General features: G+C 48.4%; 1 protein-coding gene across 2 annotated transcripts in view; it reads left to right on the top strand.

The window, feature by feature from the left end:
* Marco (macrophage receptor with collagenous structure) overlaps positions 1 to 9,255 on the top strand; it is a 41,330-nt gene extending 32,075 nt beyond the window's left edge. The window contains exons 13-17 of one of the 2 annotated variants that reach the window (NM_001109011.2): positions 3,975 to 4,019; positions 5,848 to 5,946; positions 6,366 to 6,410; positions 7,084 to 7,260; positions 9,004 to 9,255. In NM_001109011.2, coding sequence (NP_001102481.1) covers positions 3,975 to 4,019; positions 5,848 to 5,946; positions 6,366 to 6,410; positions 7,084 to 7,260; positions 9,004 to 9,134 — 497 coding nt within the window. In that variant the 3' untranslated portion in view covers positions 9,135 to 9,255. The remainder of the gene's footprint in view (positions 1 to 3,974; positions 4,020 to 5,847; positions 5,947 to 6,365; positions 6,411 to 7,083; positions 7,261 to 9,003) is intronic. The other variant, XM_063272524.1, reaches the window with a different exon arrangement.
* Positions 9,256 to 14,361: the final 5,106 nt, after the last annotated feature.

The raw sequence follows: 14,361 nt of genomic DNA, 5'->3' as shown, positions 1-14,361 counted from the left end.
TCTGATGGAGGTGGAGACAGGTAGATTCTTGGGGCTCTCTGGTCAGACAGCCTAGCCTACCCAGCAAGTTTCAAGAGTGGGCGATGCTATCTCAGAACACAAGGTGGGAAGCATCTGAGGAACAACAGTTGATGTTGTCCTCCAGCTGCCATGTACATGTGTGTGTGTACATACATCACACACACAAGACCCCACACCAGCCATACACAAGAAACATACATACATGCACTTGCACTTCCGTACACAGAATATCACACACACACACACACACATACACACACACACACACACACACACACACACACACACACACACCCAAGACCCCACATCTTAGTCTGTGGCTCATTGATCTTCATAGAGCTGGTGAGCATCTTTATGTGGTGTGTGTGTGTGTGTGTGTGTGTGTGTGTGTGTGTGTGTGTGTACATATCATCATCCAGGTGGTAAATACCATCAGTCAAATCCTATGGGTCACCCATTAAGTATGGCTCCCTATGTAAACACAATAGATTATATACTCAGTTTATGATATATGATAAGCACCATTTAGGTAGGTGGCTCACCCCAAGGCCAAAGCTTGCCTTGGTGTAACATCTGCTGGCTTATGTGAACTTCCTCTGAAAGGGACTTCCCAGAATTCTGTGGGCTAATGAGTGGCCACACAGATTAGAATTGGTGGTTCCTGGCATGGCTATCCAGAGGGGTGGGTGAGAGATGTGACCTGAATGTCACCTTCATTTTTGACAACATCATCACTTCGTATGCTCACTGTCAGGAAGCTGGTAATCCCCAAGCCAGAGCTTCTGTGGCAGCTATCCAGCTTTGATAAGGCAATCCAGGTTTCAAATTCATGGGCTTCCCATTTTGTAAATAAAACCATGAATCTCTCAATCGACCAACTAGCTGATTCAGATGAAGACAGATGAAGACATTGCACTGGCTTGGCCTGGGTTTCACTATTATGGGTTAATTGTAAGCAAGGAGAGGTCTGTTTGCTGTTAAATTGCCTCTGGGCCATGCCCTGTGCTCTGAACTTCACCATCGCACTCTTGATCTATCAACCCCCACTTGCCTTTTATCTTTCATGGCTAGCAGTCAGAAAGCAGAGACGGGGCTGGGAAATGTCCCAGTCTATAAAAGTGCATGCTACACAAACATGAGGGACCTGAGTTCAGATCCTCAGAATCCATGTAAAAGCCAGACTGACAGAGGCCACCTGCCATTCCAGCCTTCAAGAGACAGAGACAGGGAATTACCAGAGTATGCTGGCTAGCCACGCTAGTCTGAACTGGTGAGCTCTGGGTTCTGCCTTGATAAAGAGGAGGTCATTAAGGAAGACATTTGACATCAACTTCGGGCCTCTGTGTGGGCACTCACACACACATATGTGCCTATATGTACATGCACATTGCAAAGGCTCAGAGAGGCTAAATTTTTGCCACCGGCTGCTAATGCACAGACAGTCAGAGTTCATCCCACTGTCTGATCCCAAAGACATGCTTTTCCTGATTTTGTTATATGGAGTAGCTCATGTTGTAACTCAAGAGGAAACAAAGCTGCCCTTGGTTAGAGGCTGCCTTAGTGGGGCCCTGAACCAGTAAATTGTTAGAAACATGTGTTCTTGGGTCCCCACTCCAGACTCCAGTCCCACTTAATCAACATCTCTGAGTGGACCCAGTAAGATGTTTCTGTGTAAGTGTGTGTGTGTGTGTGTGTGTGTGTGTGTGTGTGTGTGTGTGCAGAAGCCACCAGAAGAGCTTGCCAGATAACTCTCCCTATCAATTTCTGCCTTATGTTTTGAGATAGAGTCAGCCATTGAGCAAGACGTTTGCTACCTATCTCCATTCTCCACAGGGAACCATGCACAGCCATGCACGGCCATGCACAGCCATGTCTGGCTTTTACATGACTGCTGTGGATTCATGCACATGTACTCATGCTTGCACAGGCATTGTTCTCACCCAGTGAACCACCTCCTAGCCCCCAAACAAACCACAAGCAGGCGACTCTGAGACACATTGAAGTTAGACAATGGCATCATTCAAGGGACCCTGGAGAGCCCCTGAGAGATCATTCAGACCAAGCTAAGGAAGACGTCGGGAAGAAGCAAGCTGGGCATACTGATGAGACAAAGACAGCTTAGGGCAACCTTGGGAGCTGGAGTCTGGGGAACAGCCAGGCTGCACTGTTCACTCCTTTAGGACCCTGGATAGATCCCCTCATGTCTCTGAGTGTCATCAGCACCTACTTCCTCTCTGAAACAGGGAACCAGCAGGAATTCTCAGGGGAGTGGATAATGACAGAGGCAGGGCTGGTCTGCACAGACAGTTCTGTTGGTAAAGTACTTGAGGGTCTGAGTTCACTCCCTAGAACTGGTGTGAAAACAAGCCAGGCTTGGGCGGCACCCATTAGTAATCTCAACACTGGAAAGATTGAAAATCCCTGATGCTCAATGGCCAGCTAAAGTCAGGGCATAGCTGAAATCTGTGAGTTCCGGGCCAGGCATGGACTTGCACCCAGGTCCCTCTGCTCCCCTTGCTGGTACTGTGTGAGTTCTGGAAACTCTGAGGAGAGAGTGGTGGGAAAGTCAAGAAGGAACTCTCCTCAGGCCATGGCAAGGAGGTGATGATGGCTCTACATGGTTTCTGGTGATGATACAGGGTGGGATCTGACATGTAGGACTGACCTGTGTCACCAGGTCACCAGCCTGTGTCACCAGCCTGTCAGGCACAAGGAGCTATGAACAGCTGTTCTAGCATCTACTCTTTCTCAATGGCCCACAATAAGCTTGCACTCCCCCAGGTTTGCAGAACTGTCTGAGGGAATAAGTCCCACTGATCTGAAAGAAACCAGTATGGATCCTTAAAATGCTAAAGGAACAGATCATGGCCCACTATGGGGATGCCTCAAGGGTGCTGGAGATAGTGGGTCTTCTGTGTAAAGCTAGTAGTCATAAAGGAGTGAATGAGAGGGGAGGGAGAGAGTAACGCAAGGAAGGAGGGGCCAGTGAAATGGCTCATGGGTAATTTAGTTTGCAACCAGGCTACATATCCTGAGTTTTGCACTCAGGTTCCACAAGATAGAAAGAGAGAACTGACTCCTGAAAGTTGTCCTTTGTCGTAGTCTCCTCCCACTCTCTCCCAAAGAGACAAAGGAACAGGAGCAAAGACCTCTCATATTAACCTCAAATGGAATGACCACCAATAGTTGCCTTCTTATTTTTCCATTTCTGACCATAAGACCCCCTTGTCATGTGGACCTTTACACATCCTGGAAATATGGCAAATAATCCAACAAATAACTAGTTAAAGGTGAGGGCCTGAGTTTATGGACTCCACCAGAATCCACATTAAAACCTTAGCAAGACATGGTATTGTGCTCCTGTAATCCTAGAACTGGGGAGGTAGAAGCAGGATCCCTGGGGGTTTGTTGTGCAGCCAGTCTAAGCTACTTTGAGAGTTCGAGGCTCCAGCGAGACACCCTGACAAAGGACAAGGTGGACAAAGCCCATAGAAGGACACTGGAGGTTGTCCCCTGTCCTTACACTCTCACACAAATTACTATTGGTCCATCTTCTACAGGTGATAACCCCCAAAGATCTGGGTGGCTACTGCACAATCTTTGGAACCCAAGTGTTCTTTTATAAAATATTCTGATCTATCTTCTGAAAATCTCATGAAACAATAAGGATGCAGGTTGGATTTAAGGTCACATCAGGTCACTGTTGTCCAGTTGGGGAAGGCTGGTCAGGGCATCTGGAATCGGCGTACCTCAGACTTTCACCCAGCACGTCCGTATCTTCATCTGTCTGCAGCCTGTCTCTCCTTCCACCCCACCGTGAGGTTTGAAGCAATCACAGAGAACTGGTGTACCCTTCCGTCTGCATTAATCAGACAAAGGTAGAGGCTAAGATTAAAAGCGTCTAATATCTAAGTTTTATTATCGTCTCCCCCTTCCCTGTGTTCCCATCTTAGGAATTCAAGGACAGAAAGGCACAAAAGGAGAATCAGGAGTCCCAGGTAAAGAGCTGGCTTCATTTTAATTTCTCAGGATGATGACTGGGAGGCCTGTGTGTGTGGAACTAAGTCTCATTGGCTTTGAACACTGTGACCTTACCTCAGAGTTGAGGCAGAGACTGAGGCTTGCCACCCAAACCTCTATTCCTTCCCTGGAAGATCTGGGTTAAATGCAGGGCCTCAGTATCCCAAAATGGAAAGAAATTGGGTCAGAGCCTGAGAAGGGTGGGCAGCGTATGCACAGGTGTCAGGCCATGCTACCACCAAAGAAACTGAGTGGAGCCGGTCTCTCCTTAGGGGTTAGGGCTTCCCCATCTCTGCCTTGCTCTGTTTCACCCTTCCTCGCTTCCCAAGTCCTGCTGCTATTTTGATATTTCTCATTAGGGTATCTTTTCTTCTAATTCTTCTTCATCTTCCCCCTCCTCCCTCTCCTCCTCCCCTTCCCCTTCCTCTTCCCCTTCTCTTCTCCCCTCCTCTTCTTCTTTTCTTCCTCTTCCTCCTCTTCCTTCTTCCTCTTCTTCCACTTCTCTTCCCCCTCTTAATCCTCTCACCCCCTCCCCCTTCTCCCTCCTCCTTCCCCTTTTCTTCTTCCCCCCTCCTCCTTTCTTCACTGTCACCATCTCCATCATGCCCAAAGCAGTTTATAAAGAAACAAGTAAATATGAGGTCAGGGGCATGGTGCTGGCTCATTCTCTGCTTTGGTACCATGTGGTAGGTGGTGTCATAATGGAGGCATAGCTCCAAATACCACAAACTCCAATGAGCAAACATAAGAACTGAATCTAGCCTTGTTTGTTTGGTTTGGTTTGGTTCGTTTATTTGTTTGGGGTTTTTTAGTTGGTTGATTGGTTGGATGGTTGGTTGGTTGGTTGGTTGGTTGGTAGGTTGGGTTGGTTGGTAGGTTGGTTGGTTGGTTGGTTGGTTGGTTGGTTGGTTGGTAGGTTGGTTGGTTGGTAGGTTGGTTGGTTGGTTAGTTGGTTGGTAGGTTGGTTGGTTGGTTGGTTGGTTGGTTGGTTGGTAGGTTGGTTGGTTGGTTGATTGGTTGGTTGGCTTTTTAAGATAGAGTCTCACTATATAGCCCTGATTAGACTATAAACTTGCTATATAGAGCAGATTGACCTCAAACTCACAGAGATCTTCCTGCTTCTGCCCCCAGCCCATGTGTTGTAACTGAATCTTTAAGCAGACTGGTTTATTCAGCCAGCCAGCACATTGGGAACATGGGGATCACTATCTGATCTATCCATCTCAACCATCCATCTATCATTGAGAGCTCAGAACGACAGGAATCCAAGAAGCAGAATCCCAGGCTCTCTTCTGCAGATAGTGCCCTCACATAGCCTGGAGGACTACCCACCATGACCATTCCCTCTTAATAGCCCTTGCCTGAGGCTCAGTCTCCCAACACAAGAACCTTGGTGGGGTGTGCTCAAACCATATCAGTGCAAAAGCAAGTGCTAAAACTGGATGTAGGCAGGCTTCTGGAGTGTTCTGGAGTTACTTATTTTATTATATTCTTAACTTATTAATCAGATATGGGGACCCAGAAACACTCTAAGAAATTGTCACAGAAAGACTAAAACACCTACAATTTATCTCATCTTCTAAGGACTCCACCAGCAACATCCTCCCGTGCATTCTCAATGGCATTAATGTGGGAAACCAGATAACTAGAACAGCCCCTAGCTGGACCAAAGCCTTGGCCACATGCTCACACAGCCCATTACTGGGAGATCTGATAGTCCAGGGTCATTCATCCACAATCAGAAAGGCCCTGTGTCCTCCTAGAGAACAGGGTAGGGCATCTGTGTAGCTAACTATCTCCTCTCAGGTCTTGTAGGCAGAAAGGGAGACACTGGAAGCCCTGGGCTGGCAGGCCCCAAAGGAGAACCTGGACGAGCCGGTCTGAAGGGAGAACCTGGGATGAAAGGTAGGTGCTACTTTTGACATTGACTTAAAGTTATGGGTCTTCAGAACCAGGCTACTGGAGGTGTCTTTATTGAGTTTCCAAGTTGCATGCTAGGAATTATATTGGAAAAGTATAATCAAGTTTCCCCAGGATGCATATAGCTTTCCCTTCTGTGCTCTACCTCAGACAGCACCACAATCAAATGGGTCTTTCCATAAGTCTTGTTGCTTCCTGAGTCTCTCTCACTAGCCTAACTCCCACCCTTTCAATACATCTGAGGCCTGCTTCCTCTAACTCAACCACGGGTGCATAGATTGCTATCCCCAGAGATCCCAGTCACAGGCAGAGCTGGAGGACAGAAACTGACCCCTCATCTGATGTGGGGAGAAGGAGTGAAGAAGATCGTGGATCAAAGTGTGTGGGTTTTCTCTTCATGACAGGGTCTTCTGGCCAGCAAGGACAAAAGGGAGAAAAAGGTCAAAAAGGTAATTGATGCTTTTATTGTCGTTTACTTATCTTTTAGAGTCAATTCAGTGTTCCATGTTGAGGGAGGCTTATTTCCCTAGAGCATTCTTCACATCTAGCCTGAGCCAGAGGCCCAGGCAGCACCCCACCCGCCTTTCCACTCCATCTTTTCTGCCTCCCCCCGTCCCTGTTCATATCCCCTCCCTTCCTGCTCCCTCTGCCTTCCATCTCTCCCTCCTCCCCTTCCATCTCTCCCTCCTCCCCTCTCCTTCTCTCCCTCCTCCACTCTCCTTCTCTTCCTCCTCCCCCTTCCATCTCTCTCTCCTCCCCACTTTTACCTCCATCATTCCTCACTCCCTCCTTTCCTTCTCTTTCTTATCATTTCTCTGTCTCCCTCACTACCTCATCTCCTCCTCTACTCCCTCCTTCTGTTCCCTTTATCAGTTTTTCCTTTCCACCATGCTTGGCAAGACATGGTTGCACAGAAGCATCTGCCCCTGTGCCTTGTTCCCTCTAAAGCAGAATGCAGGAGAGCAATGCACAAAGTGCTGGAGCTGCAGGGGGGATTATCCAAGCTCTGGTGACATGGTCCTGCTTGTCCTCCTAGCTGCAGAAATTCTAAGAGCAGCAGAAAAATGCACATTGGTGCTGGCTAGCACTCACCTCATCTTACACACATATGTTCTTGTCCAGGCGATTTCAACCTGGTTGTCCGGATCGTGGGCGGCACCAGCAGAGGCCGAGCTGAAGTTTACTATAACAATGTCTGGGGGACAATTTGCGATGATGGTTGGGATAATAACGATGCCACTGTCTTCTGCCGCATGCTCGGTTACTCCAGCGGGAGGGGACTTGGCAGCTTTGGAGGTGGTAAGTGACTCTAAAGCCAGGGACTTTTCTCCTACACATGCCCAAGTGGTACAGTGACAGTGAAGTGATGTACCAAGTGATATAGTGACAACCTTTGGTGAAGCGATGTACCATCGGTTCACTGGAAAGTTCTACAGCTCAGCGGTGGGCAGAGCACCGCTCCACCACTCTGGGCTCTGGACTAACCTCTTTCCAGCTTAGCCACCTGTCTGAAGGACACTGTCACCTTTCCAGCAGTGACAGCAAAGGCTATCAAAAGTTCCGGGTCACTGCCATGGGTCACTGTCTATCTGGTCTTGTCAGGATGTCATGGGGTCAGTATTCTTTATGGAGTGGGGACAAGTGTGTCTCTTGAGAACAGAGGGAGAAGATGGAACCATGGCAAAGGCAGATGTTTGTTTCCACATCTGGAAACTGAAATCGGTAGCTGCCAGAAGTCTTAGCCATGAAGATAACCCCACTTCTGTGTGTGTGTGTGTGTGTGTGTGTGTGTGTGTGTGTGTGTGTTTTGTGCATGCATTTGTATGTGCACATACCTGTCCGTGCCTGTTCATATGGGTGAGTATGCATGTGTGTGCACATGTGTATGGAGGACAGAGGCCAGTCTCATGTTTCTCAGTCCTTGTTTTCACAAGACGGAGTCTCTTACTAGCCTAGAAGTACTGAGTTCATTGTGCTGACTGGTCACTGAGCCCCAGGGGGCTGTCTGTCCACCCCCTAGGCACTGAGGTCATAGGCACACACTACTGTACCCTGGTTTAGATTTTCACACGGATTCTAGACTCTAACTCAAGGCTTCCTGCTTGAGTGGGAAGCACTTTGCCTGCGGAGTCATCTTCCCAGCCCCTGTGAGGATCTTTGAAAAGAGAACATGGGAAGTGCGTGGCAGGGACCTGTCACTCCAACTCTTGGTAGGCTAAAACAGCATGACGGAGCGTTGAGGCCATCCTAGGCTACATAGTGGAGCTCTGCCTCAAGAAAAACAAAAGCAAAGAATGAGAAGAAAGAAAAATAAAACCAAGATTTACTACATTCAATTTGAGATATCAGTTTAGACACCCACTACTCCCGCCCTGGCAATGACACTGGCTGGACAACAGGGCACAAGGCCATCCCCACCTTGTGCCTTTCCTTGGGTGTCCTCTGCTTTACTCCACCCTAAAGCACCTACCTGCAGCTCTCACAGAGGCCACTCTCTGCCTGTCCCCTCAAGACAAGTTCTCTCTGAATCCAGAGCTAGGCTGGCAGCCTTTTATGTGGGTACTGAAGATCTGAACTCAGGTTCTCACGACTTTTACAACAAGCATTCTTACCCACCAAGCCATCCTCTATTCTATTGAGCTTGCCTCTCAATAGAAGCTAGCTGGGCTGTAAAACTCTGAATAGTCGGCCACATTAGAGCACAGCTGACTGCAATCCAGCGCTCTGTCTTCTATCCTATCAGAGGGAAGGGGGCTGGCAGAGGCTGTGTTAGTTCCTCCAGAGATATAGATACAGCGGGAGGAAGCTGGACTATGGAGGAGCCGACGGAAGGCTGTGTGTGTGCACGCATACTGTGTGGATTAAGTAGTAAATATTTGCATGAGGCTTTCGCTGTGTGGCTGAGGTCAGAGAGGAACCAGAGATATTATACAAGATGTTACAAGAGCTCCCCTAGCCTCTCTCACCAGCTGGGAGGTGGTCTGCCAACCTGAACCTCTACCTTAACACCCTTTCCTTCTCCTGCCTGCTTCTCTGTCTCAGGCACTGGGAAGATCTGGCTGGATGATGTGAGTTGTCTGGGGACAGAGGCCACTTTGTGGGACTGCAGGAAGAGCTCCTGGGGCTCTCACAATTGCAACCATAATGAAGATGCAGGAGTGGAATGCCGCTGACCTGGGAGCCTGAGAAGTCATCCGTGTGTTCCCAGGTGTCTTTGGGCACCACCCACATGGAGATCTGTGGGCTTGCTGACTCTGTTGAGGGGAAACCAATAAAGCTCAACTAGGGATATGCTATGGCTGAACGTCCTTGAGCTAGCTAGTGTGCTTAACAGCCATGCCAAGTCAACATGTGTTTGTTAGGCTCATAAATATGCTCTTGACCTTATAAGCTGGGACTGGGGGGAGACGAGCCTGAAGCTTGTCAAAGTTCCTGTGGCCAGTCTAGACCATCCCTTCAGTCGTTCAGCACCTTCCATGGTTCCTCCCTCATTCTCCTCATTCCTTCCTCCCATCACCAGTGCATGGCCTGATCTCTGGCTCTCTGCTGCCTAGAGATTAGCTTGCAGATGGTGCCAGGTCACAGGATACACGCGAGCTGTCCCTTTCTATCTGAGGGTACTCCAAGCGGCATAACTGTGAGGACCGCTGTCCATCCCCCACCCCACCCCACGCTACCCTGACTGACGCCAGAGTAGGAACTCAGAAAAAAACTTACTAAGGACGAAGAAGACAGCTCAGTGGATAAAAACCCTACTGCACAAGCGTGAGTGCCTGAGTGTGAAACCAGACCTGGAGAGATGGCTCAATGATCAAACACTTGCTGCTTGTACAGAGGACCTAGCTAGGTTCTGAGCCCAGCAGCCATGTCAGGCAGCTCACAACAGCCTGCAATGCCAGTAGCTCAAATATCCCTTCTGGCCTCCACAGACATCATCGGAAGTCAGAGGAATGGCCCAGCAGTTAAGAGCATATGGTGCTCTTGTGAAAGGCCATACATCAGGCAGCTTGCAACCGTTCCCGACTCCATTTGTAGGGGATCTGACACTCTCTTCTAACCTCTTCAGTCACCTGTGCTCACTGAAAATACACACACATGTTCACCCAGGTTTGCCCAGATTTGCCCAGGTTTGCCCAGGTTTGCCCAGGTTTGCCCAGACTCGCTGTGCTGTGTTTGTGCAGGACACAGCACAGCAGCAGTGCACGTGCCCTTTCCTGCCACCAGCACCTCTGTCTCACGGATGTGACCCGAGCACGTGTATCTCAGCCCACTGGACTCAGCTCCCATGCTCAGAACTCTGAATGCCTTTTCGCTTGTGCAACGTTGGGCTCCAGAAGCCTCCGGGAGGTGTGCGTGGCTGCCAATGAGTGAAACCGTGCTCAGACATCTTTGTTAATATCATACACAAACAGAACTCCCCTGATGAGGTGATGCTAGGTCTGTGGCAACAGGCAGGTGATAATACGCATGGATTTGTTCAAACGCTTTCCACTTCCCCTTCATAAAGGGATAATCGGAGGGACAAGAGGACATACAAATCGCTAATTTACGCAGTAAAAAGAGTCTCGAGGCTGAAGCGATGCCTTAGTGGTTTTGAGAGTTTACTGTTCTTCTTTTCTTAGTTCCTTGTTCCGGTCCCCAGCTCCTAGTTCCTAACAACTCCCATGTGGTGGCTCACAACTTCCTTTAACTCCACTTCCAGGGGAATCCAATGCCCTCTTCTAGACCCTACGTGTACTTCATGCACATGATACACGGGCAAATATATTTAGTGTGTGTCTATAGGGTAGCCCTGAGGATCAGACCTGGTGGCTACTTCCAACAAGGGCAGAAAGAAATTTCCTCAGGCTGAAAGCAATTCTAATTCAGAGAAAATTGCAATTTAAGTGTGAAAAGATCAACAGGGACCTGTAAAACACAGGCCATTTATACTACATAAAAATGAGTAAATCTTTTTTCAAAAAGCCTATATGCTAGTCATTATATACACATGTATACATGTGTGTTCATCCTTATTTACTGTAAAAGAAATGCCAATAAGAAAATATATATATATATATACAGGTCAAATTATCATGGAAACCCCATCTCTGGTGCTGGGTTTGGAGGAGGGAGCAGGTATTGCCTGTGGTCTAGAAGTCTAGATGGAAAGCTCGGCTTGTGGGTCAGTTGGTAGAGTGCTTGACTAACACGCACAAGGTCCTGAATTCAGTCCCCAATACTGCATAAATTTATGCACAATGTTTCATAAAGACTGCACGTAAATCCTGTACTTGGTGGGCGTTGACTGTGATCTCAGCTCTCTGAAGGTGGAGACAGGAGGGCCAGACCCCCAAAGATCTCCTTGGCTATGTAGTAAGTTTGAAGCTAACCTGTGATAAAGGAGGCCCTGTGTCCTGAAAACAACGTCCCTTCAAAGACTACCAACTACCGTTACAAACACAGTGTGCTTGTGTTTTTCAGGTCCCTGTTGACCTTTTCACATTTCGATTGCTACTTCTCCTGAATTAGAACTTACTTTCCAATCTAAGGAATTCCCTTCTGCCTTGCTGGGTGTGGCCACCAGGCCTGATCTTCAGGGCTCCCCTTTCCTCTGAACTTGAAACAAGAGGCTCCCCACAGTTGGACAACCTTGGAAGAGACTAGCCGTTACCTCAGTGTTCTGAGAGCAGAAATTGTAGCTTAATGCACCCTCTTCTTAGTGCACAGCACAATACACACTATGTGTGTGCACATGCATATGTCCACCCCTGCGTGTGTGTGTCTATATGTGTGTGTGCATATGTACCTGTCCACCCCTTTGTGTATGTATGTGTGTGTGTCTATATGTGTGCATGTGCACATGCATCCTCTGTGTGAGTGTCTCTGTGTATGCATGTGCATATATGTCTCTGTGTGCATACACATGTATGGGTATGTGCATGTGTGCAAATGGATTATTTACAGTATCTACACTGTATGGGGGAGATATGTGTCAAAAAAACAGGTGTGGCAATGTGAACCTGCACCCCGGAGCTGGGGTGGGGGAGAGCTTGAGTCAGGAGGATCTCTGAGGTTCCACCATTAGCCATCTAGCAGCCAGCAGCCTTCCTGGAACAATGAAATTCTGGGTCAGTGACAGACTCTGTCTCAAAACAAATACGAGAGGGACTGACTGAGGAATGGCAGTCCTGTGTCAACCTCGGACCTCCACATATACCACATGTACCAGCACAGGAAAGTGCCCCTGCACACATATGTATGCATGTGCTTACAACACACACACACACACACACAGACACACACACACACGTGCAGGCACACACTGCACTCACATACTTACATGGATGTACACATGTGCACACACGTGCACAAGTGTACACACACGAATCTTTTGTACTAGGACTATGATTGCTTTTCTCCATTGGTGAGTGTTTAATGTTTGGGTGTTGTTGTTGTTGCTCTTGTTGTTTTAGACAAAGTATGCAGCCCTGGCTAGCCTGGAATTTGCTATGTAGACCAGGGTGTCTTTAAACTCACAGAGACCCTACCTGTCTCTGCCTTCCTAGTGCTAGGATTAAAGGTGTCACCACCAAATCTAGTCCTTTTCCATTTTAAACTATTTTTTCATGGTTTTGTAGTTGGCTGCTCTGATGTTTATAAGCAGGATATATGTGTGTACAAATATATGTACATGTAGAAAAATAGTTCAAGAAAACTCTTAACAGTACAGTATGGACCATCAAAGAGGCAAGAATCCTGCCCTTCCTAAGCACAGATTCTCAGTCCTGGCCTCTCTGGGTCTGCTATGTGTGGCTGGTGAGGGTCCCTCAGAGGATGGGAAGAGCCCAGGACAAGGTCTTGAAAACCCTTGGGTGAGGAGCAGAGGATTGTTGGTGAGGCGAGGGATGGCTTCTCATTTTGTAACAAGATACAGTAGGTTTTGCTTGTGTGTCAATGAGTAAGAGGGGGATCAATTACTAAGGAGAAAGGACCCTAGTTCTTAGAAGTAGAACCTTTATGAGAAAGAGCTAGAAGGCAAAGATTCTTGGCAATTGGTGAGAGCAGGGGCAAAAATACGAATAAAAATACAGTTTCTGGTAGATCTGGTGCTGGGAGCAGGGAGTTATCTGATTGTGGGATGTGCTCTCAAAGGACAAGAAGCAAGGCAGCAGCCCTCCCGGCAGATTTGGGGAGGGACAGGTGTTGATGAGAGGGCTCACTCTCTGCTGTCTTGATTGGAAATGTCAGTAGTCAGATTCATGTTGTCTCTGTCAGTGTGCAGAATAACCTGTAAGGAAGAGGCTGAGGGTGCCACTGTACAAATGGGGAGTTATATCAAGCCCCATAGCTGGGGAGAGGAGGGTGTGAGCTCACATGGTTGCCACGGTGACATGTGTGCTGGAGAAGATTCCTGGCTGCACTTTCCTGTCCTACCTGCACTCTCTGCCTCTCTGGGCGCCTAGTTAGGTCATTTGCTGCTCCATCAAACCTCAGTATGTGTGTGTGTGTGTGTGTGTGTGTGTGTGTGTGTGTGTGTGTGTGTGTGTGTGTGTGTGTGTGTGTTCTCATGTAGGCTGAGAATCTAGTGATCTTGGACCGTTAGCTGCAAAACTGTCCAGGGTATATAATATAGCTACAGGCTATGGCTTCCTCCCTTCTGCAGTCCCAGCTGCAGGGAGCGAGCAAAGGTCGCCTTCACTCTCCGAGCACGAGGGGGCGCTGCAGGCCGCGTTCAGCCTCCAGGCACTGGCCTGGGTCTCCCTGTTACTCACCCTCAGGTATCCAACCAGGAGAGGACAGGCAAGGTTGCCACAAAGGCTCTTCTGGAAGCACTATTGGGCTGTAGATCTTCCACCTAGGAAGAAAGATTCCGCTGCTGCGTCTGCATACAATCCGGGCTTTCCACAAACTCCCTCCTTAACCTTTCCTCCCCAGGTTCCATAGTTGCCGGGACAGATGGCATAGAAAACGGCAGCAAGGGAAGAAACTCCCCTTTACTGACACTAAACACAGTGAACAGGGCTTCTTTGCACACATGAATTCCTCAGGATCATCCTATGAGGTTCTACAGTCCCAAGCACAAAACTGAAGCTCAGAACGTTGAGGTTATTGGTTTACAACCACACAGTGAGCTGCTAATCAGGCCAAAGCCAGTCTGAAACCAAGGCTGACTCCAAATTTCAAGTTCAGCTCCCTCTTTGGCAGCCCCCTTCTCATGTCTTTGCTTCAGGTAAGAACTTTGAGCAGGAAGACTCGACTTCTCCAGGTGGTTGAAGAGAGTCTGAAAGATCTGTCATGGACGACTCCAGCCACTCAGGGCCAGACTCTTATCCCAGTAATCCCAGCTGCTCAAACACTGGCTCCTGATGGTATCAGGGCATCTGTGTGTGTTTCGGGGGAATGTGGGGCTCCTTTCCC

The sequence above is a fragment of the Rattus norvegicus genome, chromosome 13 (assembly GCF_036323735.1).
Source record: "Rattus norvegicus strain BN/NHsdMcwi chromosome 13, GRCr8, whole genome shotgun sequence".
NCBI classification, from domain to species: Eukaryota; Metazoa; Chordata; class Mammalia; order Rodentia; family Muridae; genus Rattus; species Rattus norvegicus.
The sequence above is the reverse complement of the archived record's forward strand: the minus strand, read 5'-3'. Positions and strand labels throughout refer to the sequence as shown.